Consider the following 26,061-nt stretch of genomic DNA (forward strand, 5'->3'; position numbering starts at 1 on the left):
ACTGCAGGCCTCACTTGCCTCAATTAAGGTCAATGTTCACGACTCCACCATAAGAAAGAGACTGGGCAAAAACGGCCTGCATGGCAGATATCCAAGGCGCAAACCACTTTTAAGCAAAAAGAACATTAAGGCTCGTCTCGATTTTGCTAAAAAAACATCTCAATGATTGCCAAGACTTTTGGGAAAATACCTTGTGGACCGACGAGACAAAAGTTGAACTTTTTGGAAGGTGCGTGTCCCGTTACATCTGGCATAGAAGTAACACAGCATTTCAGCAAAAGAACATCATACCAAGAGTAAAATATGGTGGTGGTAGTGTGATGGTCTGGGGTTGTTTTGCTGCTTCAGGACCTGGAAGGCTTGCTGTGATAGATGGAACCATGAATTCTACTGTCTACCAAAAAATCCTGAAGGAGAATGTCCGGCCATCTGTTCGTCAACTCAAGCTGAAGCGATCTTGGGTGCTGCAGCAGGACAATGACCCAAAACAAACCAGCAAATCCACCTCTGAATGGCTGAACAAAAACAAAATGAAGACTTTGGAGTGGCCTAGTCAAAGTCCTGACCTGAATCCTATTGAGATGTTGTGGCATGACCTTAAAAAGGCGGTTCATGCTAGAAAACCCTCAAATAAAGCTGAATTACAACAATTCTGCAAAGATGAGTGGGCCAAAATTCCTCCAGAGCGCTGTAAAAGACTCGTTGCAAGTTATCGCAAACGCTTGATTGCAGTTATTGCTGCTAAGGGTGGCCCAACCAGTTATTAGGTTCAGGGGGCAATTTCTTTTTCACACAGGGCCATGTAGGTTTTGAGTTATTTTCCACACTAAATAATAAAAACCATCATTTAAAACTGCATTTTGTGTTCAATGATGTTATCTTTGACTAATAGTTAATGGTTTTTGATGAGCAGAAACATTTAAGTGTGACAAACATGCAAAAGAATAAGAAATCAAGAAGGGGGCAAATAGTTTTTCACACCACTATCCTTCTAATATAATAAATGGGAAAGTTCGGATGTTTGGATGTTTGGATGTTTGTTACTCGATCACGCAAAAACGGCTGAACGGATTTGAATGAAATTTGGCACACACATAGTACATTACCTGGAATAAAGTATAGGATACTTTTTATTCCCATAACCAAAAAGAGACAAATACAAATTTCACTGGAAAATGTAAACTGCAGACATTCTTACACTGTTACACTGGAGGTGTGTTTAGCTTCTAAGAGTAGAATGGTTAATTTTCATATATTCAGCAGTGATGCACTGGGAGACATCTCAAGCTCACTCCAACCTGAATTATCGCAAATTCTTTCTGTTTTCAGAAAGCAAACTTTTGTTTTTCTTAAAGGGAAGGTTCAGGGACAGTTGAAAAAAAATAAAAATCCGAATCCACTTACCTGGGGCTTCCTCCAGCCCGTGGCAGGCAGGAGGTGCCCTCGGCGCCGCTCCGCAGGCTCCCGGTGGTCTCCGGTGGCCGACCCGACCTGGCCAGGCCGGCGGCCAGGTCGGGCCTCTTCTGCGCTCCATTGTGCGTTCCACGCCGGCGCGCTGACGTCATCGGACGTCCTCCGGGCTGTACTGCGCAGGCTCAGTAGTTCTGAGCCTGCGCAGTACAGCCCGGAGGACGTCCGATGACGTCAGCGCGCCGGCGTGGAACGCACAATGGAGCGCAGAAGAGGCCCGACCTGGCCACCGGCCTGGCCAGGTCGGGTCGGCCACCGGAGACCACCGGGAGCCTGCGGAGCGGCGCCGAGGGCACCTCCTGCCTGCCATGGGCTAGAGGAAGCCCCAGGTAAGTGGATTCGGATTCTTATTTTTTTTCAACTGTCCCTGAACCTTCCCTTTAACATCTTAGTAAGGGGGCTTTTAGGACTATTGTAGTCCCTTACACACTCTAATGAGTTCTGGGTCACCATGAGCTTGCTGGTTAGTCTGTACCTCTCGGTGTTAGAAGCCCTACTGCATAGAGCCAAATTAATCCATGCCATGCACTGATGAGGATCAAACAATCCAAAACAGTCTGTATGCATGTTGGATTATTATGGCTCTGTACAAATTAACAAGATGACACATCATTGCATTCCAGCGGTTCTGGAAGTGTGTTTAGCTTCTAAGGGTGACAATGGTTAATTTGCATATATTCAGCAGTGATGCACTGGGAGACATCTCAAGCTCACTCCAACCTGAATTATGGCAAATTCTTTCTGTGTTAAGAAAGCAAACTTTTGTTTTTCTTACACTGTTATTTTAATGGTAGGGTTCTCAAACTTTGCACAGTTGGTCGATTTTCAAGGGGAATATTTCTGCCATGCTTGCACTGTTAATGGCACAAGCCTCAAACCTGGTATAGTTGAACATTGGGTGACTGGGGTTCAATTTCAGAAAGGGGATGGAGCCACAAATAGACAATCAGATTTGTTTCATTCCAATGCAAATTATTGTTGCCAAACACCGCAAAGCTCACAAACTTGGTAATTGGGTAATTGATTAATTGTGTGTTAGGGTTAGGAAAGTGGGCACAGCCAACACCAGCCAAATACATAAGCGGGCAACGCATGGTCATAAGTGGGCGGAGACAAATACAAATTTTACTGGGAAATGTAAACAGCAGCCATTCTTACACTGTTAAAGGTAGAGTTCTCAAACTTTGCACAGTTGGTTACTGGGTGACTGGGATTAATATTCATAAAAGTGGGTGGAGCCTATTGATTTTCAGGGGAATAATTCATTGCTGCCATTCTTGCACTGTTAATGGCACTAGACTCAAACCTGGTACGGTTGATCATTGCGTGACTGGGGTTTAAATTTATAAAAGGGGGTGGAGCCCCAAACAGCTAATCTGAATTTGTTTCATTTTAATGAAGGTTATTGATGCCAAAGCCCGCAAAGCTCACAAACTTAGTCATTGAGTAATTGAGTAATTGTGTGTTAGAGTTAGGGTTAGGAAAAGTGGGCGCAGCCAACACCAGCCAAATACATAATCGGGCAATGTCAAGTCATCAGTGGGCAGAGACAAACACAACTTTCACTGGGAAAATGTAAACTGCAGCCATTCTTACACTATTAATTGTAGGGTTCTAAAACTTTGCACAGTTGGTCACTGGGTGACTGGGATTAATATTCAGAAAAGTGGGTGGAGCCTACACAAAACAATCACAATTCACCTATTGATTTTTAAGGCAAATATTTAATTGCTGCCATTTTTGCACTGTTAATGGCACAAGCCTCAAACCTGGTACAGTTGATCATTGGGTGACTGGGGTTAAATATTTGAAAAAGGGGTGGGGCCACAAACAGCGAATCAGATGTGTTTCATTTCAATGAAAATTATTCATGCCAAAGACCCCAAATCTCACAAACTTGGTCATTGACTATTGACAATTGTGTGTTAGGGTTAGAAAAAGTGGCCACAGCCAACAGCAGCCAAATACATACCCGGGAAACATTAGGACATCAGTGGGTGGAGAAAGATACAAATTTCACTGCTAGAATGTAAACTGAAATTTGGCACACACATAGTACATTACCTGGAATAAAGTATAGGATGCTTTTTATTCCCATAACCAAAAAGGGGGCGGAGACAAATACAAATTTCACTGGAAAATGTAAACTGCAGCCATTCTTACACTGTTACACTGGAGGTGTGTTTAGCTTCTAAGGGCACAATGGATAATTTGCATATATTCAGCAGTGATGCCCTGGGAGACATCTCAAGCTCACTCCAACCTGAATTATCGCAAATTCTTTCTGTTTTAAGAAAGCAAACTTTTGTTTTTCTTAACATCTTAGTAAAGGGGCTTTTAGGACCATTGTAGTCCCTTACACACTGCAATGAGTTCTGGGTCACCATGAGCTAGCTGGTTAGTCTGTACCTCTCGGTGTTACAAGCCCTACTGCATAGAGCCAAATTAATCCATGCCATGCACTGATGAGGATCAAACAATCCAAAACAGTCTGTATGCATGTTGCATTATTATGGCTCTGTACAAATTAACAAAATGACACATCATTGCATTCCAGCAGTTCTGGAGGTGTGTTTAGCTTTTAAGGGTAACAATGATTAATTTGCATATATTCAACAGTGATGCACTGGGCGACATTTTAAGCTCACTCCAACCTGAATTATTGCAAATTCTTTCTGTTTTAAGAAAGCAAACTTTTGTTTTTCTTACACTGTCAATGGCAGGGTTCTTAAACTTTGCACAGTTGGTGACTGGGATTAATATTCAGAAAAGTGGGTGGAGCCTACAAAAGCTAATCAAAATTCACCTATTGATTTTCAAAGGAGTGGAGCCACAGCCAATTAGATTTATTTCATTTCAATGCCAATTATTGATGCCAAAGACTGCAAAGTTCACCAACTAGGTCATCCTTGAGTAATTGTGTGTTAGGATTAGAAAAAGTGGGCAGAGCTAACACTAGCCAATTACATACCCGGGCAACGCCGGGCGACCAGCTAGTATATATATATATATATATATATATATATATATATATATATATATATATATATATATATATATATATATATATATATATATATATATATATATATATATATATATAAAATAAAATAAAAGCAAAAAAAGCTGTAAATGCTGATATAGCTGATATCACAGGCCACCCACTGTAGGTATCTTTTTAGTATGTAAATGTGCTTGTGCCAGTGGGTCACTTGACACCACTGTGGCCATGGAGATCGTCATGGAGATCTGAGACAGGTGAGCCTGTCATGCACTCCACTCACACTCTGTAAGGAGGGAGGAAGAGAAGCATAAGGCGCAGAATCCCAGCCCTGTATAGAAGGAGGGGTCTGCATATACTTGGGCCACACCTGGCTAATCAAAATGGGGAGGAGACTGCTATACTGGGGGCACACCTGGTTAATCAAACTGGGGAGGAGACTGCTATACTGGGGGTGCACCTTGCTAATCAAACTAGGGAGGGGGCCGCTATACTGGGGGCTCACTTGGCTAATTAAATTTGCGAGGAGACTGCTATTTTAGGGGCTCACCTGGCTAATTAAACTGGGGAGGAGGCTGTTCTACTGGTTGCACACCTGGCTAATCAAACTGGGGCAGAGACTGCTATATTGGGTGCACACCTGGACAATCAAACTGGGAAAGAGATTGCTATACTGGGGCACACCTTGCTAATTAAACTGGGGAGGGGACTGTCATACTGGGGCACACCTGACTATTTATCCACTTAACGACCAGCTAACGCTGATAGGCGGCGGCTGGTCTTTAGTGGTATAGCAAGGAAACTTTCCATGCCAGTTCACGGAGGGTGTCTCCGTGAACAGTGTGCGAGCCGCGGATCGCGGCTTGCACACGTAATGTAAACATGCTGGGAAGAAATTTCCGCTGTTTACATCATACGGCGCTGCTGCGCAGCAGCGCCGTAAAGGAGAGCGGCGATCCCCGGCCTCTGAGTGGCCGGGGATCGCCGCATTCTGATAGGCTGAAGCCTATCCTACACGGCGCAGGACGGATATCCGTCCTGCGCAGCCCACAGACAGAGGGAGAGGGAGGAAATTAGAGTGAGGGTGGAAATTGATGCGGAGGGGGGCTTTGAGAAGCCCACCCAGCTGAACCATAATAGCTGGCGGCGATCAAACCCCCCCTGCAGGACATCTCCCTAGTAGGGGTCAATCACGATCTGTGCTGTGGGCTGGAGAGCCCACTCAGCACAGATATCTGAAAGTGAGCCCGGTCCTTAAGTGGGGGGGCACAGGCGGCCTTAGAGTACGTAAGGCCTGGGGCGAGTGTCATATGCAGGGCCTAGAGCCATAAGTGTAGGCCATCTAACATACCACCATGCTCACGGGCTTGTCAACTTCTAATGCAGTACGCCTTATTATTGTTTGAAAACAATTAAGTTTGTTAAAGGCCACAAAGCTAACCAATAAACTGGAGATGGGTACTACAGTAAGCTGGCTGGGGAGCTATGAATGGGTACTAGGCTAGCTGGGGTTCTACGGATGGGTACCAGGCTGGCTGGGGAGCTAAGGATAGGTAGAGGCTGGCTGAAGAGCTTGGGAGGCTGGGGAGCCAGGAGTGTGTACCAGACTGGTTGGGGATGGGTGCTAGGCTGAATGGGGAGCTGGGGAGCCCCCCATGCCCTTTCTACACCACCACCAGGGGACAGGGTGATATGTGTTATGTTTAATGGCCTGACTTTGCTGGCTGACTCTGATTCTGTTGGTGGTATTGTAGTGTCTTTACCTGTTTAGCAAATTCCAAAATATGATGCTACTGAGTCCTGTGAGAGGTTGGTTGGAGAAGAGAGCCAGTGGTCGGTGCTGGGTATTTTGCACACACATGGCCGGGAGTGTTATGTGCATGACTTAAATAATGATGTCAATGCACAGGGCGCTCTCGTTTGTGAGCATGCAATCAAGGACTCGTGGGCCGCTGGGTCAGCACCTGAGCATGAGCTCACCAGGAAGAACGGGGCTGTCAGTGCAAGCGCAGTGGGCATGACTGTGGGGCCTCTTCAGGGGTGGGGCCCCACTTGCTCCCCCCAAGGCCGCCTCTGGGGGGGCTGCTATACTGGGGTAAACCCGATTACTCAAACTGTAGAGGGGGCTGCTATACTGGGGGTTCCCCCAGTATAGCAGCCCCCTCTACAGTTTGAGTAATCGGGTTTACCCCAGTACACCCGGTTAATTAAACTGGGGCGGGGACTAATAACACTGAGGGCACACCTGCCTAATTAAACTAGGGAGAAGGGGTTGCTGCACAGAGGGCACATCTGGCTAGTTAAATTGAGGAGGGGGCTGCTAAACTGGGATAAAACCAGCTTCTTAAACTGGGGAGGGAACTGCTATACTGGGGACACACATGGCTATTTAAACTGGAAAGTAGAGCTGCTATACGGGGGGCACACCTGGCTAATTAAACTGGGCAGGGGGGCTGCTAATACTGGGGCACACCTGGCTAATTAAACTCGGTAGAGGGGTTGTTAATACTGGGGAACTCCTGGCTTTTTAAACTGGTGAGGGGACTGCTAATACTGAGGCTCATCTGGCTATCTTTACTGAGGAGGGGGTTGTTAATACTGTCTGGGGCACAACTGTGTCACATCCCCCACAACCTCAGGTCAACAGGATCTAATAACATCACCAGAGTTAAACAAAAAAAAAACTTTTGGAGCTAGAGCCTTCTGTCATGCTGCCCCTACCCTTTGGAATGCCTTGCCACACCCAATCAAGACTGCTCTAACCCTGAGGGCATTTAAATCAAAACTTAAAAGCCACCTGTTTAGTCTGGAATTCGTTATCCCACAACTTTTCCCATGTAAAAGATCAATATATAGTTACCTTGGACAAGCTTATGCGCTTTGCATCCTACGGTAGAAAAGCATTTTACGAATGTCCTGTTGTTGTTATAGTTGTACCTATACTGAGGAGGGGATGCTAATACTGGGGACACACTTGGTTTACTATATATAATGCTGAAGAGGGCAATGGGGGCACACCTGTCTACCTATACAGACTAGTAGGGAAGCTCATCGGCTACCTGAACTGTGAGCCCCCTTGCCTTTCAAAGCAGGAAGGGAATACGTTGGCTACCTACACTGGTCTGGCCCCCCTGTCAAATTTATGATTGCCTTGTGGCCCGCGACTCAAAAAGTTTTCCCACCCCTACACTAGAATGTAGTCAAAATGGTGTGAAAAAAGAAACAATATCCAATGATTGGCATTTCCATGGGTGGAAATGCCTTGCTTATAAAAAAAAGGTCAGAGAGTAATGGCCAGACTGATTTAAGCTGACAGAAAGACTCCTGTTACTCAGATAACGACTCCTCACTCTAACTGTGGTGAGCAGAAAAGCATGCAACACAGGCTTAACAAAACTGTACAACTGAAGATTAGAAAATAGTAGCCTGATCTGATGCATCACTTACTGCTGAGGCACATACTGTATGGTTATAATACAGCATCAGTCTGAATGCATGGGCCCAGCCTTCCTTTTTAATTATAATGCATGCAAAAAGCATAAATCAGCTTATCTGAGTTTTTCTCCTCATTGCTAAAATTACCTTCAATATAGAAATCATGCATGCAAAAATGTACTTACATGTATGGATAAAAAAGAAGAAGATAGCAGCAAATAGCAGGACGACCCTCATGGTGACTGCAGAGTGTTGTCACTTGTATGGTTACTGCGCAGTAAAATCAGAAGAAAGAGCAGCTTTTATATTTTTTGTATCAGCCATATAGATTAAAGTTGTAGAATTCTGATTGGTGGAGTATTGTTCTTCTAGTCACTGGTCATGGGATGCATCCCGAGGTCAGACCACCGTCTACCATTACAGACTTCTCATAACCAACTTGTTGCATAACACCTGCTTCCTGTTACTGGTCAATGCTGTCATTTTGGAGCTGAAAACCAAATGCAAAGGAGACATTGGTTAAAGTCACATACTGTGCTGAGTGGTTCAGAGGGGACACGAGACATCCTGCACGTGGCATCCCTGTCATCATGTATTACAATCCAACTTGGAGTAGGCACACCATTTGAGGGATCCTGGGTTCTTGACAGTGCATTATAGGGAACACCACCGGAGCATACAAGAAACAAAGTTTGTCAGAACATCAATTTCACAAGTTACAGCACACTCTTTATTGTGCCAATGCGCAAACAGTCCGACAATTGTGTTTTTTTTTTTTAATCCTCACAAGGTTATCCTTTCTCAAGGCTTGTGGCATGTTGTACCTGTAATTATTTCTTACCATACACCTAATATGTTTACCACCACATTTTCCAAGTTGGGTTACATTTACAGTAATGGGCTACATGAAGGTTTAAATACCTTCTTACTTTTTACACTGTCCCCAACCCCATTTCATACCATATAAAGCTAGGCTTCCACTGTTTATTCTTGTTCACACATTGAGATTTTACCCTCTTTCCTCCTCCCAGAATTTGGGACCACCTTTTTCCCTAATGCAGCTGCGCACATCCCATTTAGGTGCAGCCCATCCCTACTGTAGAACCTGTAGCCAACTGCTGAACCCAAACCCCTCCTTCCTGCACCAATTTCTCATCGACTTATTAACATATAACTATACTGAGATTTATGTTACATATCATACAACTTATACATAACTGAACAAGAGTACAACAGAAATAGATGTACAGTCATTGTCGCTTACAGCAGGCATATCTGTATATAACATGTACAACTGACCATAGTATATTGTATTTGCAGCAGTAATATATCGAGCAGTCATTACGGCCTTCATAGAAGCCTATTCAATGACCACACCGTCAAAGAGAAAAACCAGAAAAGAAATGCAAACAATGAAGTGTAAAAGGAAAAGGGAAAAAATCTCTTGCCTTCTGCCCCTCTCTATTTCAAATTATTACTCTGGTGATGGGTTATTATCCATGCGTTTTATCCATGGGGCCCATACCTTTTCATATCTGTTCGCATAAGTCAACTGTTACAAGGGCAGAGTTGTGTTAACAGCCTGTTTCCAAGAGTTTATTCTTATTTAACTCATGAAGAGCAACTAATTTGAATAGATTTTTGGTTTTGTCGTTTTTTAATGAAAATAGACATGGCTCCCATGTGTTTGAAAGATAGAACAAAAACAAAGTTTATTGAACAATAGCTCCAAGAGAGTCAAGTAAGAGAGTAATTTGAGAGTAATTTGGACAAAGTAAGTAAAGTGAGTCAATGAAAGGAAAATGCATGAAAATCATGATAGGTTAGTTTTGATGAGTTGTTGTCCAAGTATGAATATACTGAATATTCTGATCCAACACTAGGGGCTTAATTCACAAAGCAGTGATAACTGTTATCACGCTGTGAAAAGTGCTTTGCGCAAAATTTAGCGTGAAAACAGTTATCGCGTGCAAAAATTTGCGTTCATGCGATAACGCTAATTTTTCACGCGTTAACGTGCGGAAGTTCGCGCTACTGCACAAACACATATTTTTCCGTGCGATAACCGATTTTCGCGCTAAAACGCACGCAAAGCACTTTTTCACAGCTGTGATAACAGTTATTATGGCTTTGTGAATCAAGCCCAATGATTTCTTGGCATATGCTAATGTAGCTTCTTACACAGTACAGTCAGTCATATCTTCAGAAAGCTGTTTCAGACTGTTTTCGTCTTCATCAGTGGAAGGTATGGAATGGACAGTATGTGGTGCGTCCTGTTTGTCAGAAAGGAAAGCAAAGTTGAATTTGGCATAGCTTTTTTAGTAGAGAGCATTTAGGTTTCCTCTATGTTCACTACAAAAAACAAAATCTGGTGTCTGTAGTTCTCCTAAATGTAAAGGATCATCTGTAAGATTAAGTTTACAAGCCCTGTGCATAAACACAAATCCAGTACATAACTTGTACTGATAAAGCCCAAACAGCCTGAAACAGCTGCAAGTTGGATTGTTTGACTGTAAAATGTAGATGTACTGAAAATGAACAGGTCTACATGAATTCCTGAAATGATCTGCATATTTCACCCACTGTCCTGTTATGTTGCATAATAGGAGTTTCCTCATACTCATGTTGAAGTGAAATTTTCAAAGTGATTTTAAGAAGAAAAGAAAGAAAACTTGTACCCAAGAAAGCAAAGTACAGTAATACTTTATGGGCTTGATTCACTAACCAGCACTAAGTCGATTAGTGTGCCTTATCACTTAGTGGGCACAAACTACAGTGCTAACCTTATCTGAGGTTAGTGTGCCTTATCTGAGGTTAGTGTGCCTTATCTGCAGCTTGCGATGTAGCTTTGTCCATCTTTTAGTGTGCACAAAGCTGCTTAAAGGGAACCAGAGATGAACGTTTCACACAAAATAAACATATCAGTTGATAGCTTGTAAAGAATAAATGCTCTACCTGATAATTTTGCCGCTCTGGTGTGCCTTTTTTAGTGTTTTTTATCCATTATTGCTCCAGGAAAAATCAAATATGGCCGCCGGCTCATATCACTTCTGCTTCCAGGTTATGAGGTGTTCTGGATGTGCTGTCTAGGCTATATGAAACTAGGCTGCTATCTAGGCTAAATGCAGCCTTTCATCTATGTGCTTTCATATTGGTATGATCTGCCTGTAGGAAGTGTCACTGATAATAACTGCATTTTCATTCCTATGAGAATCTAGTGCACACAGAGCACACAGGGATCATATTACAGCCACAGAGCTTCTCTCTCAGGAGCAGCCCCCTCCCATATCATCACAGCTCTCAGTATGCAAAGCAGAAGATCTAAGCCAGGAGGGGGAAGGCTTGGGCTTGAAAGGACTTCACAGAAGAGTGACTCAGCTATAATGATTCCAGGTCAAACCTCGACTGAATTGTCGGTGGATTCTTATCACAGTTGCTAATAGACTAATTAAGCAGATAACAATGAAACTAAAAGCAGGGTAGGTGTTTACTGTCATGTTCCCACGGATAAATGTAATAAAATACATGAGGGTGCTTCATCTCTGGTTCTCTTTAAGGCACACTAACTCAGATAAGGCACACTAACTCAGATAAGGCACACTAACCTCAGATAAGGCACACTAACTGGCTTAGCGCTGGAAAACTCTTTTTTACTCCGGCAATAACACTTATTGCCAGTTAGTGAATTAAGCCCTACTAGCCGACCCGCGGCGTAGCATACGCCGCATAAGAGGGTAGAGGGCAGGAAGGGGGTATTGGGCACAGCGGCGGGGAGGGGGTTTGGACCCCCCACTCAACTGTGTCCCCCATGTGTGCTCTACCTCCAGCTTAAAGAGAACCCGAGGTGGGTTTGAAGAATGTTATCTGCATACAGAGGCTGGATCTGCCTATACAGCCCAGCCTCTGTTGCTATCCCAAACCCCCCTAAGGTCCCCCTGCACTCTGCAATCCCTCCATAAATCACAGCCACGCTGCTGACAAACAGCTTGTCAGAGCTGGCTGTGTTTATCTCTATAGTGTCAGTCTACTGCTCTCCCCGCCTCCTGCAGAACTCCGGTCCCCGCCTGCATCCCTTCCCTCCCTGCTGATTGGAGGGAAGGGACAGGGGCAAGGACCGGAGCTCTGCAGGAGGTGGGGGAGCAGCCGAGACTGACACTACAGATGTAAACACAGCCTCACAGCAAGGCTGTGATTTATGGGGGATTGCAGAGTGCAGGGGGACCTTAGGGGGGTTTGGGATAGCAACAGAGGCTGGGCTGTATAGGCAGATCCAGCCTCTGTATGCAGATAACATTCTTTAAACACACCTCGGGTTCTCTTTAAGCTCAGCAGGAATCCCCCCCCCCCTCACCTGGGTCCCCCATGTGCACTCCCCCTCCAGCTTAAGCACAGTAGCAGCCGCCACTATTAGTAAGGGGCAGCGGGCGAGGATGACTCACCTCTTCCGTGTTCCATCGTGCGTTCCACTGTCGTCACTTCCTGCAATGCCGCACACTGTATTGGTGTAATTTGCCTTTTTAAAACAGAAGGAAATCTGCAATAATTCAGCTATAAGTGAATATTTGTGGTTACCCACAATGCACTGCTACAAAATATGCAAATTACCCCTTTTCCCCCTTGGTAAGTCAAGCAAGCATCCAGAGCTGCTGGCGTATAGCAAGCACATAGCTTTAAATGTTACACAGTCATATCAAACCCACATGTAGACAGCCTGTTTCAGACTTTTGGTCCTCATCAGTACATGGCAGAGATTAATATGGCTGTATGAGATAGGGCTTGGACCAGTACAACAGAGTAACCAAGCAGCTCAGGGTGACCCAAACCACTCGGAATGTATAGGGGGCTAAAAGGGACCAAAAAGACCTCCTACTAAAAAAAGCAAAGCTTGGTGTAATTTGCCTTCCTAAAACAGAAGGAAATATGCAATAATTCAGCTATAAGTGAACATTTGTGGTTACCCACAATGCACTGCTACTAAATATGCAAATAATTCCTTTTCACCCTTAGTAAGTCAAGCAAGCATCCAGAACCGCTGGTGTATAGCAAGCACATAGCTTTAAATTTCACACAGCCATATCAAACCCACATGTGACAGCCTGGTTCAGACTTGATCCTCATCTATACATGGCAAGGATTGATATGGCTGTATGAGATAGGGCTTGGACCTGTACAACAGAGTAACCAAGCATCTCAGGGTAACCCAAACCACTTGGAATGTATAGGGGGATAAAAGGGACCAAAAAGACCTTATACTAAAATAATCAAAGCTTGGTGTAATTTGCCTTCTTAAAACAGAAGAAAATCTGCAATAATTCAGCTATAAGTGAACATTTTTGGCTACCACAATGCACCACTACTAAATATGCAAATTATTCCTTTTCACCCGTGGTAAGTCAAGCATGCCTATAGCTTTAAGTTTTACACAGTCATATCAAACCCATATGTGCCAGCCTATTTCAGACATTTGGTCCTCATCAGTACATAGCAGGAATTGAAAAGGCTGTATGAGATAGGGCTTGGACCAGTACAACAGACTAACCAAGTAGCTCAGGGTGACCCAAACTACTAAGAATGTATAGGAGGATAAAAAAAAGAGACCAAAAAGCCCTCCTACTAAAAAAAGCAAATCTTGGTGTAATTTTCCTTCTTAAAACAGAAGCAAATCTGCAATAATTCAGCTATAAGTGAACATTTGTGGTTACCCACAATGCACTGCTACTGAATATGCAAATTATCCCTCTTTGCCCTTGGTTTGATATGACACTACTTCTTCTTCTTCCTTGGACCAGCCCCTTCTTCTTGCTTGGACCGGCCCTGGGGGCAGGGCGCTACTTCTTCTTCTTGCTTGAAGGTTGAGGCACTTACTCTATTATATATATAGATGTGTACAAAGTACAAAACTAGAAACCACAAACTTTAGAAGTGCATACATTCTGTATTAAAATGCTCCAAGGTGAAGGACAAGTGTATTATAAATATTTTTTTTCATTACTAATAAACAGGGGTGCTCATCTGGATTCCGGATATCCGGGCAACCCAAATATCCGAACTTTTTGGGCCTATTCGGACCGGATTTGGATTCCAGATAGCTGGGCAAATCCAGATAGCTATCTGAGGATAGTTGGGTGCATAATCCAGATATCCAGGGATATCCGGGGATATCCGGATCCGAAATATTGTAACTAAGGTGATGACGTCCTGGAGCCAATCAGAGGGCTCCCAGCAGAAGCCCTAGCAACCAATCACAGAGGGGATTCCTGGCCGGCACCACCTGACCTCATTGAGCCAATCAGAGGCCTCCCAGCCTAAGCTCTGGCACCCAATCACAGAAAGAAACACTGGCCAGCCCCCCTGTATAATAAGGAGGGCTGCCATGATGAGACAGATCGTCCTGGCTTGCTGAATGCACACTGAGAGACATGCTCCAGTGACGGTGGCCTACAAAAGGCTGTACACAGTTATAAACCTAAAGCTGTTCATTGATTAACCCCTTCACTACTCTATAGTTAAATCGTTAATTAGCTTGATTGATGTCTCATAGTGTGACAGTTAGAGTGTGTGCTGCAGTGCTGCTGGGCCAAGGGCTGTACACAGTGATAAGCTGTTCAGTGATTAACCCCTTGACTATCACTACACTATAGTTAAATCGTTAATTACCTTGATTGATGTCATAGTGTGACAGTTAGAGTGTGTGCTGCAGTGCTGCTGCAGCTGCTATGTGTCTGTGTGTGTGCTGTGCACACACCAGGCCAAATGCTGCCTGCCACGTGCAAACACATTCAAAGTGCAAAGTGCAATGTGCAAACACATGCAAAGTGCCACGTGCAAAGTGCCAAGTGCAAAGTGCCACGTGCAAAGTGCAAAGTGTCACGTGCAAAGTGCCACGTGCAAACACGTGCAAAGTTCCACGTGCAAAGTGCAAAGTGCCATGTGTAAAGTGCAAAGTGCCACTTGAAAACACGTGCAAAGTGCCACATGCAAAGTGCAAACACGTGTAAACACGTGCAAAGTGCAAAGTGCCACATGCAAAGTGCAAAGTGCCATGTGCAAACACGTGCAAAGTGCAAAGTGCCACTTGCAAACACGTGCAAAGTGCAAAGTGCCATGTGCAAAGTGCAAATACGTGCAAAGTGACACGTACCACGTGCAAAGTGCAAAGTGCCACGAGCAAAGTGCACTTTGCACGTGGCACTTTGTACATGTTTGCACTTTGCACTTGGCACTTTGCACTTTGCACGTGTTTGCACGTGGCCCTTTGCACTTTGCGCAAGGCACTTTGCACGTGTTTGCAAAGTGCAAATACGTGCAACGTGCCACATGCCATGTGCAAACACGTGCAAAGTGCCACGTGCAAAGTGCAACTTTGCACGTGGCACTTTGCACATGGCACTTTTCTCATGTGGCACAGGACACTTTGCACGTGTTTGCCCGTGGCACGTGTTAGCACTTTGCATGTGTTTGCCCGTAGCACTTAGCACTTTGCACGTGTTTGCATGTAAAACTTTGCACTTTGCACGTGGCACTTTGCACTTTGCACGTGTTTGCACGTGGCACTTTGCACTTTTCACGTGGAACTTTGCATGTGGCACTTTGCGTTTGGCACTTTGCACGTGGCACTTTGCACTTTGCATGTTTTTGCACGTTGTACTTTGCACTTTGCACATGTTTGCACGTGGCACTTTGCACATGGCACTTTGCACGTGGCACTTTGCACGTGTTTGCACGTGGAACTTTGCACGTGGCACTTTGCATTTTGGACTTTGGACACAATGTGAGCTGCATGACCACTGTCTGAAACCTAGGCCTGATGTTAATTGACATCCATTTTTTTTTTTTTTTTGTTTTTTGAGGGATTTTAAGTCCCCACATCATCAATTATTGTTCCCCTTTAAAAAATAATGATGCTACATGCCTCTTTTACCCTCAAAACTGTTTTTAAAGCAATTTAAAGGGCCACTTCCAGGTTTTCTACCCGGATATCCGAATTTGCCCGGATACCCCGGATAGTAGGGTCGGATACCCGATTCTATTCGGATACCCACCAGTTCGGATCCGGATATCTGGTCTGGATCCGGATATCTGGGTACTCGGATCCGGGTCAACCCGGATTTTGAAAAGGGGTATCCGAGCACCATTGCTAATAAATGCCTTAATTTTGTCTTATGTACAACATAATGTTGCAGTATTCATGTAAAATACACTGTATTGAAAACGGTTTAAGGGGATGGGTATTGTTCAAAAGGTCTGTCCATTTGTAATCTCAGCTATCACATGACAAAAGGGACAGATTTCTGCAAAGGCCACAAAGGCTTGGGTCTTGGGAACTTTCTAACCAAGGGAGTGGCTGGATATAGTAGAAAGCTTTCTGCATGTTAAAGAGGAACCTACAAAAGCAAAAGGGAGTCAGAAAACAGGGGGCAACACATGGAAGAGGGAAGCTGCTGAGCAAGAAAGCTGTATATGGATGTTAGATAAGGAAAAGTGGCTACTGGAATGGGATGGTGGCTACTGTGCATGGAAGGGGAGCCACAACAAAGTTGGCCTAAGGGTGTAAAGGTGGCCACACACCATACAATTAAAAGATCCATGTTTTTCCCAATTTGCTAATTACGATCGGTTGTTCTAAAAAATAGAGAGCTTTTCTTTGTTTTCGTATGATAAATCCGATCGCATTTTCTGTTTTTTTTGTTGTTGTTTTTTTTGGGACATTGGACATGTTGAAAATTTCAGACCAACTTTATCAAGAATTGTACGGTGTGTGGTGGATTGTCAATTACTTGATGTACAATTCCAATCAAATTTTTTGTGAGCTTTCAATTATTTTATTCATGCTTGGGGAAAAATTGAACATAGGTGTGTGGTACATTGGTCAGATTTTCTTAATTGTTACAATCAGTCAGAAAAATTGATTGCTATTCTTGAATTAAACAGATATTTAAAAAATTGTATGATGTGTGTGGCCACCTGGAAAATTCTCCCTGAGTCTCCAGAATACTCTGGTACAGCACAAAATTGCAGTTGTATTAAAGTGTACCTGAGGCTGATTTAGCAATGAAATGGGGCACAGATGCACGTTCCCTAGCTGATTGCCTACCTCTCTGTTCCCCTCAATGCCAGTCAGTATCCCCCAGTTCCTCTGCTCCAGTTCCCCAGAAATGCCCAAAAGCTGCTTGTCGGTACTCTGTAAATATAAGGGGCATCCTTAGCTGGAAGGGCTTTCCGCTCGCACGCCCATTCTAGCCTCATTCATACCCTGTCTCCACTTCCTTTATCGTTTCTCCTGAGGCTGACAACATCTCAGCCCTGAAGGAGAGCGAGCTAAGACGTGAGGACATGCAATCACCTGGAAATACTTCTGGGATCGCAACCATTTTATTTTGCAACACTTTATTTTCGTATGTCTCTAAATTGGGTACAGAGTGGTGGAGAACGTCGAAAAGCATCACGTTGTGAGCCCTTGGACTAACTGTATCAGGTAATATGGGTTTTTTTTTTGTTATTTTTGAAACACCATGTGAGGAAACGCGGAAAAGCCGCGGCAAGTACTCAGAGTGAGGCGGCTGTTTCCGCGTCCAACATGGCGGCACAACGTGGAGAAACCGCCGCATGCCGCATGGGCAGAGCGGTGGAGTCCGCGTTGGATGCGGCAGATTGCGCACATGACAATGTTAATGACAGTGTGGTTGGACGCGGGGAGGCCGCCGCTTGCTTGGAGAGCAGCACGGCGGGTCCCGCGCCCGAGTCAGCAGATACATTGCAAAACATGTCTGGTGTGGCTGGGACTGATAGTCCACACAGGTTCAGAAGGACGCGCACGCGCGCTGAGAGGCAGAGCTTATATGACAGCCAGAGGAGAGTCAGCTGACCAAGCTGGTCACCTGAAATTTTCAGCAGTTCTCATTGGTCCAGCACTTAGGGGTGGCGCTGGAGAGCGCTATAGTATATATATATACTGGGTGCTGGTCATTTCTCTGGTGTCTGGCGTTGTGATCACTACGTGGTAGCACTCAGACCTTGTCTGTATCTGTGTTCTAGATCAGTTTCCAAATTGTTGATGATCACGGAGCTCACACCTTAGCTTAGGAATATTGTATTGTATTATTTGTTATGACCTTCTGCCTGCCTGACCATTCCTCTGATCTCTGATTCTGTATCTTGCTATTCTGATATCCTGTTGCCAAACTCTGCTCGTTCCTGGACTCTGTATCTGCCTCCTGATTCTGTACCTTGCTATTCTGATACTTCGTTGCCAAACTCTGCCTGTCCATTGGATTACGTATCTGTCTCCTGAATCTGTACCTTATCTGTCTGTGTGTTAACGACCTGGCTTGCCCGACCTCGAGAACTGGCCTTACTGTTAGAGGCAGTTCCCAGACCTGTTAGTGACACCCTCACTGGTGTCACTCACTCTCTGTCCTTCCTACTCTCAGCCTAGCTCCTCCCCTTGGAGAGTCTAGGCTAACGGAAGGAACATACTTCTGTGCAGGGATGCTCAGCAGAGCTCGAATATTCGAGTAGCTCGAATTTCCGAGCTCTTTTTCAGCTATTCGAGCTCGGTATTCGAGTTCAAATAGCTACAGCTTTTCGAATGGGCTATTCGAGTGAACTCGAATATCCCATTCACTATTCGTGCTATTCGAGTAAACAGCGGTATTCGAGCTCGAATACCGAGCTCGAATAGCGTCATAGCCCAGATTTATGTCCTTAGAGCCAATCAGAGGGCTCCCAGGCCCTCTGACGGCAGCCAATCACAAAGGGGGACCCTGGCCACCCCTACCCTATAAATAGCGGCAGCCATGTTCGGTTTTTCCGTCCTTGCTTGAGACTTGTACAGAGAGAGATCTGCTCCTTTGTGCTTTGGCTTAGCAAGTGCTCTATTGTGGTCAATCACCTAGCGTTTTTGCTCACATACACCTGCTATACACACCTATATTGTTGTTATCTAGATAGAGATTGTATTTTAGTTAGTAGCTTGTGTGTTACATAGAGACAGTTGCTGCTGCAGGCAAGCTTACAGCTTTAGGCCTCAGGGCCTTGCCTGTGTGGGCAGCTGTCCTCTTGTCCTCTGTTAGTTTATTTCTCATCTATACCAGTGTGTTCTGCTGTGTATTCTACCCTGTCTTGTCCTTTACTACTGAGTGATTATTGTATTTTGTAGTTGTACTGTACTAGGGACACTCACTGTCACTGTTCATAGCTCCTGCGTGTGTGTGTGCGTGCACTGTCTGTAGTGTACAGTACACACACTCTATTTCCTTCTACTGAATCATCTGATTATTACTACTGATTATTGTATTTTCTAGTTGTACTGTACTAGGGACACTCACTGTTCATAGGCTAGCTCCTGCGTGTGTGTGTGCGTGCACTGTCTGTAGTGTACACACACTCTATTTCCTTCTACTGAATCTGATTACAACTGATTATTGTATTTTCTAGTTGTACTAGTGTACTAGGGGACACACTCACTGTTCACTGTTCACACTTACTGATTACTGATTATTGTATTTTGTATTTGTACTGTACTAGTAATCACTTAGCGATCTAATCACTTAGTGATTAGTGTCACCTCACCCACCAACCCACTCCATTAAAGTACCCCACTTTTTCACCCGCCCTTTTAAAAAACGTTTTTGTTTACGCCAAAAACATCTAAGATGTCTGGAAGTGGCAGCCAGCGCGGTTTGGGCAAGGGGAAGGGCAGCAAGGGAATCAGGAGGAGAGGGAGCAGCATTGTGGCAAGCCGCGCCACCATGCACAGTTCCGCAGCAGCTGCGTCAGTGGGTAACATTCCGCCTATAGCCACTGGCCGTGGACGCCTTGGGCGCCCAGCAGGACCATCTGCAACTCACGCTGCAGAGACAAAGCAGCAGCAGCGTGTAGTACCTGCTCCTATTTTCCTCCAGCCGGGTTGGAAACGTCCCATTGAGGAAAAGGATGCAGCCACTGTGATGCAACTGATGACGGAGGATAAGCAGCCCGCCATCAGCTCTGCATCCGAGGCCTCCACCCTCACCACCACCACCACCACCACCCCTGTTCGCAGCAGCCGCCCAGCAGGGCCTGGGGAGGAGGCTAGTTCACTGTCACAAGTCGGGGACCTGTCATTCAGCAGTATTTTGACCCCAGGCATCATGAGGGAATTGTCTGCTGTTGTTGGCGATTTTGAGGAGGAGATGCTGATGGGAACTTTGGGGGAGGAGGGATTGGACAGCAAGACTGTGGCGACAGTCAAGCAGCCCATCCATGCATCAGGAGAGGAGTTTGGGGGGTCATCATCCCAGCAGGACATGTTTCAGGAGGGGGAGGATGATGATGATGATGACAGGGTGACGGACAAAGACTGGGTGCCACCAGCTCCTGGGGATGTCATCATCAGCAGCTCTGAGGAGGAGGAGGAGGATGCGCTTGTGGGCCTTGCAAGGAGGTGCATCATTGCAAGCATTGGCAGCAGTAGGCAGGTCCCACAGCCTGCTGGTGTCTCAGGCTCAGCAGCAGCAGCATCTGCCAGTACCATCATCAGCCGCACCCAAGCCCCCCCCCCCCCCCCCCCAACCACCACAGGGAGACAGGCAGCAGCGGCTCCAGTCCGTAGGGGTTATTTCACGTCACCAATCTGGCAATTTTTCACCATGCCCACAGTTGACAGCAAGTACGCCACTTGCAACCACTGTCAGAGGAAGCTGAGCAGAGGTGCAGACCCCTTAAAGTTCAGCACCAGCTCTCTTCTGAACCATCTTGCTGCTAAACATTACCACCAGCATGAGGAGTTCAAGAGGCTGAAGGCATCTGGCGCTGGCAGTGGCACCACACCCACCACTGCACAGCCTTCAGCAGTAGCAGCAGCAACAGTAGCCACCCGCCCTCCTGCTCCTCCAGCACCACCAGCAGGAGTGCGTAAACGCACTGCTCCTCCCCCCTCTGCAACTCCTGCCGCCGACACTGAGGCCTGTTCTGGCAGCCAGTCCTCAGTGGCCTCCTCTGCTGTCTCCGCTGATTCCCGTGCTAGCAAAAGGCGACGCCAGAGCCTTTTGAGTGAGTCCTTCCAGGGGGTGGTTAGGGCTCTGCCTCCCAGCAGCCGTCACGTGCGGCAGTTGAACGGCTTGCTGGCACGGGCCATGTGCTCCCAACTCCTGCTGTACACGCTCGTGCAGGAGGGGAGCGACATGCGTGTGCTGCTTGCTTGTGCAGCCCCAGACTGGCAGCTCCCCAGCAGACACTTCTTTGCCCGCCAGGTCATGCCTGCACTGCACCGCTTTGTGATGACCAATGTGGAGCGAGGGCTGGAGCACGCGGTTGGTGAAAGGATCCACGTCACCATGGACTCCTGGAGCAGCTGCTTCGGGACAGGCCGCTACCTGTCCTTCACTGTCCACTGGGTCAGCTTGGTGGAAGGGGGTGAGGATGGGAGAGCAGCAGCGGGCACAGCAGCAGCAACACAGTGGGTGGTGCCACCCCGCAGGGTCAGGGGAACTGCAGCAGGTTCCTTCCGATCCTCTGCCATCCTCCGCCACACCTGGCCAAACCCCCCGCCTCAGCAGCAGCGTGAAGCCACGCCACTGCCAAGCGATGCTGCAGTTGGTCAGCCTTGGGAAGACCAAACTGATGGCAACCCATGTGTTGGCCAAACTCCAGGAGCAGGAGAGGATTTGGCTGACCCCCAGAGGCCTCAGAGTTGGAGAGGTGGTGGCCGACAATGGGGCCAATCTGGTTGCCGCAATCGACAGGGGAAACATGACCCACATCCCTGTCTTGCCCACGTGCTGAACCTGGTGGTGCAGAAGTTCTTGCGCACTTACCAGGGGATGGGCAAACTGCTGGAAACGGCAAGGAATGTTGTGCGTCACTTCCGGCGCTCGCCTGCAGCCTCTGCGAGCCTGGAAGACGTGCAAAAGGAGCTGGAGCTTCCACGCCATCGGCTGATCCTTGACGTTCCAACTCGCTGGAACTCCACCCTGGCGATGTTGGAGCGTCTGGTTGAACAGAAGCACGCTGTCAACCAGTACCTTGCCCTGGCCACTGTGTCCGCCGCTCAGAAAAGGGACAAGACCAGCAACATCCCGTCCATCCTCCCCGATGACGACTGGGGGCACATGCAGCAGGTGTGCTTAGTGCTGGCTCCCTTTCTGCAGGCCACCAACATGGTGAGCAGGGACCATGCTATGGTGTGCGAGTGGGTGCCCCTGGTTTCTCTGCTGAACAGGGCCCTCGATTCTTTCCTGGAACAGGGAGCGACAGCCTTGGCCCAGCAGGAGCGGCATGCAGCTGCACAGTCCACCTCTGAGGGGGAGGAGGAGGAGGACTTGGTGGAGGTCCCTGACCTTGCTGCTGATGAGGGGGATCAGCACAGTGCAGCTGAGTTAGTGCGGGGGTGGAGAGAGGATGAGGCGGCAGAGGAGGAGGATGAGGACAGCACTGCCGTCGATGTGCCAGCACACGTGGCCCGCCTCTTCCCAATGGCAGCGCACATGCTGACGTGCCTGCGCAGGGACCCCAGGGTGATCCAGATGAAGCAGAGGGAGGACATCTGGATCAGCATGATGTTGGACCCGCGCCTCAAGGGGAAGTTGAGCCAGTTCCTGCCTCCTGCAGGAGGAGACCCAGCGCAACAAATAAGGAGCTTGCAGCAGGCCCTTGTTGAGCGCTTGGAGGAAGCCTTCCCCCAGCCTTCCACCCACCCTGTCCAGCCAGCACAGAGGCAGCAGCAGGTGCCTGCATCCAGCAGCAAGCGCACCACAGACCTGCTGTCTCTCAGCAACGAGCTCTACAGGACTGTAGAGGCTCCGGCAGCAGTGACTAGAGAGGAGGTGCATGCAGCAGCATCCTCCTCTGGTCACAGCCAGCGCCTAAACCCGCATGGTGGCTGACTACATGGGGTCCTACAGCGGGCTTGACAGCGATGCCCCTGTTGATCCCATGGAGTATTGGGTCAAGCACCTGGAGATCTGGAGCGAGCTGGCGCAGTACGCTCTGGAAGTGCTGTCCTGTTCCCCTTCCAGCGTGCTGTCCGAGTGCTGCTTCAGTGCAGCTGGTGGCGTGGTCACAGAGAAACGCTCACATCTGTCTCACAAGTCTGTGGACAGACTGACGTTTCTCAAGATGAACCAGGCGTGGGTGGAAGGCGAGTTCCTGGCCCCTGTTGTCGGCGAGAGGGGGACATGAGGTGGCTGCCGGAACCATCGTTAATATGCCTTACCACCCTTTACCACCTCCTGGCTCCTGCTCACTAAGCCAGCCTGATTCAGTTTGACTATTACGTCGCTTGTGTAGCCACACATTTTACAAGTACAGTGGGCTGCTGTGTACTGCCCTTCTGCTGTATGTCTGTGTTTTCCACTACCAGGGTACACAGAATTACCATCTGCTGCCACTCTGCCACCAGCTATTACGTCCAACAATAGCTATATCTGTGTGACTTGCTGTAAAAAAAAAAAAACAATAAAAAAAAAAAGGTTTAATTTTTCTGATGTGCCCGGGTTGAAAACTGTGTTGTCCCAGTTGTGTATTGGACACAATGTGGGCTGCACGACCGCTGTCTGGGACCTCCTGTTGTTTTTATTTACAGCCCTGGTATCACCGCTAGGTACCAGGGCTATTATGTCACGCTGCCTGCCTGCTGCCACACTCACACTACTCCTCCATTCCTCCTGCTGCTGCTGTCTGTCTGTGTTTCCCACTTCCAGGGTACACAGATTTACCTTCTGCTGCCACTCTGCCACCAGCTATTACGTCCAACAATAGCTATATCTGTGTGATTTGCTGTAAAAAAAAAAAAAAAACAATAAAAAAAGGTTTAATTTTTCTGAGGTGCCCGGGTTGAAAACTGGGTTGTCCCAGTTGTGTATTGGACACGATGTGGGCTGCACGACCGCTGTCTGGGACCTCCTGTTGTGTTTATTTACAGCCCTGGTATCACCGCTAGGTACCAGGGCTATTATGTCTTGCTGCCTGCCTCATTGACTGCCTGCTGCCACACACTCATCCTCCTCCTCCTCCTCCTCCTCCTGCTGCTGAATTTACCTCCTGCTGTCTGTGTGTTTCCACTGCCAGGGAGCACATACAATGGCGCTTCCACCATGCGCCACCAGCTATTTATTACGCTCAAAAATAGCTGCATTTCTTTAAAAAAAATATATACTTTTTAATACTTTGTGATATTATTTTTAGAGGTGTCCGGGTTGAAAACTGTGTTGTCCCAGTTGTGTATTGGACATGATGTGGGCTTCACGACCGCTGTCTGGAACCTCATGCTGTGTATTTACGGCCTGGTACCACCGCTAGGTACCACTGCCTATTATGTCTCGCTGCCTGCCTCATTGACTGCCTGCTGCCACACACTCATCCTCCTCCTCCTCCTCCTGCTGCTGAATTTACCTCCTGCTGTCTGTGTGTTTCCACTGCCAGGGAGCACATACAATGGCGCTTCCACCATGCGCCACCAGCTAATTAATACACTCAAAAATAGCTGCATTTCTTTAAAAAAAAATATATACTTTTTAATACTTTGTGATATTATTTTTAGAGGTGTCTGGGTTGAAAACTGTGTTGTCCCAGTTGTGTATTGGACATGATGTGGGCTTCATGACCGCTGTCTGGAACCTCATGCTGTGTATTTACGGCCTAGTACCACCGCTAGGTACCACAGCCTATTATGTCTCGCTGCCTGCCTCATTGACTGCCTGCTGCCACACACTCATCCTCCTCCTCCTCCTGCTGCTGAATTTACCTCCTGCTGTCTGTGTGTTTCCACTGCCAGGGAGCACATACAATGGCGCTTCCACCATGCGCCACCAGCTATTTATTACGCTCAAAAATAGCTGCATTTCTTTTAAAAAAAATATATATATATATACTTTTTAATACTTTGTGATATTATTTTTAGAGGTGTCTGGGTTGAAAACTGTGTTGTCCCAGTTGTGTATTGGACATGATGTGGGCTTCACGACCGCTGTCTGTAACCTCATGCTGTGTATTTATGGCCTGGTACCACCGCTAGGTACCAAAGCCTATTATGTCTCGCTGCCTGCCTCATTGACTGCCTGCTGCCACACACTCATCCTCCTCCTCCTCCTCCTGCTGCTGAATTTACCTCCTGCTGTCTGTGTGTTTCCACTGCCAGGGAGCACATACAATGGCGCTTCCACCATGCGCCACCAGCTATTTATTACGCTCAAAAATAGCTGCATTTCTTTAAAAAAAGAAGAAAGATATAGAAGAGAAAGAAGTGAAGAAGAAGAAGAAGAAGAAGATATAGAAGAAGAAGATATAGAAAAAGAAGAAGATATAGAAAAATAATAATAATAAGAAGATATAGAAAAAGAAGAAGAAGAAGAAGATATAGAAAAAGAAGATATAGAAGAAGAAGAAGATATAGAAGAAAAAGAAGAAGTAGAAGAAGAAGAGATAGAAGAAGAAGAAGAAGAAGAAGAAGAAGAAGAAGAAGAAGAAGAAGAAGAAGAAGAAGAAGAAGAAGAAGAAGAAGAAGAAGAAGAAGAAGAAGAAGAAGAAGAAGAAGAAGAAGAAGAAGAAGAAGAAGAAGAAGAAGATATAGAAGAAGAAGAAGAAGAAGATATAGAAGAAGAAGAAGAAGAAGAAGAAGAAGAAGAAGAAGAAGAAGATATATAAGAAATAGAAGAAGAAGATATATAAGAAGAAGAAGAAGATGATGATGAAGAAGAAGAAGAAGAAGATGATGAAGAAGAAGAAGAAGATAAAGAATAAGAAGAAGAAGGAGAAGAAGATATAGAAGAAGAAGAAGAAGAAGAAGATATAGAAGAAATAGAAGAAGAAGAAGATGATGATAAGGAAGAAGAAGAAGAAGAAGAAGATATAGAATAAGAAGAAGAAGAAGAAGAGGAAGAAGGTATAGAAGAAGATATAGAAGAAGAAGAAGAAGAAAAAGAAGAAGAAGATATAGAAGATAAAGAAGAAGTATATACAGTACTGAACAGAATTTTGGACACGCCTTCTCTTTCCACCTTTTTTTTTTTTTTTTAAAGGAACATCCCCACATACTCACTTGCTGTTGTTACTTGGAAAAAAGGATGTTTCTTGCATCATTCACCCCCAAAACAAGTGTTGGAAGCTATTTAAGGCCAATTCAAATAGTCAGCTCGAATAATGAGCTTGAATACCGACTCGAATAGTGAGCTCGAATA

At 46.2% G+C, this 26,061-nt stretch overlaps 2 protein-coding genes across 2 annotated transcripts in view; both read right to left on the reverse strand.

Moving 5' to 3' along the window:
- Positions 1-8,196, reverse strand: part of LOC137558650 (granzyme A-like) — a 33,581-nt gene extending 25,385 nt beyond the window's left edge. The window contains exon 1 of the mRNA XM_068271758.1: positions 8,092-8,196. Coding sequence (XP_068127859.1) covers positions 8,092-8,143 — 52 coding nt within the window. The 5' untranslated portion in view covers positions 8,144-8,196. The remainder of the gene's footprint in view (positions 1-8,091) is intronic.
- A 17,133-nt stretch (positions 8,197-25,329) lies between these two features.
- Positions 25,330-25,791, reverse strand: LOC137558682 (corneodesmosin-like; the record flags this gene model as incomplete). The annotated part of the gene is made up of 1 exon (XM_068271760.1): positions 25,330-25,791. A coding segment is annotated over one exon (462 nt), but the record flags the coding sequence as incomplete, so codon positions are not given.
- Between the last annotated feature and the right edge of the window lie 270 nt (positions 25,792-26,061).

Source organism: Hyperolius riggenbachi, chromosome 1, assembly GCF_040937935.1.
Source record: "Hyperolius riggenbachi isolate aHypRig1 chromosome 1, aHypRig1.pri, whole genome shotgun sequence".
In the NCBI taxonomy this organism is placed as follows: Eukaryota; Metazoa; Chordata; class Amphibia; order Anura; family Hyperoliidae; genus Hyperolius; species Hyperolius riggenbachi.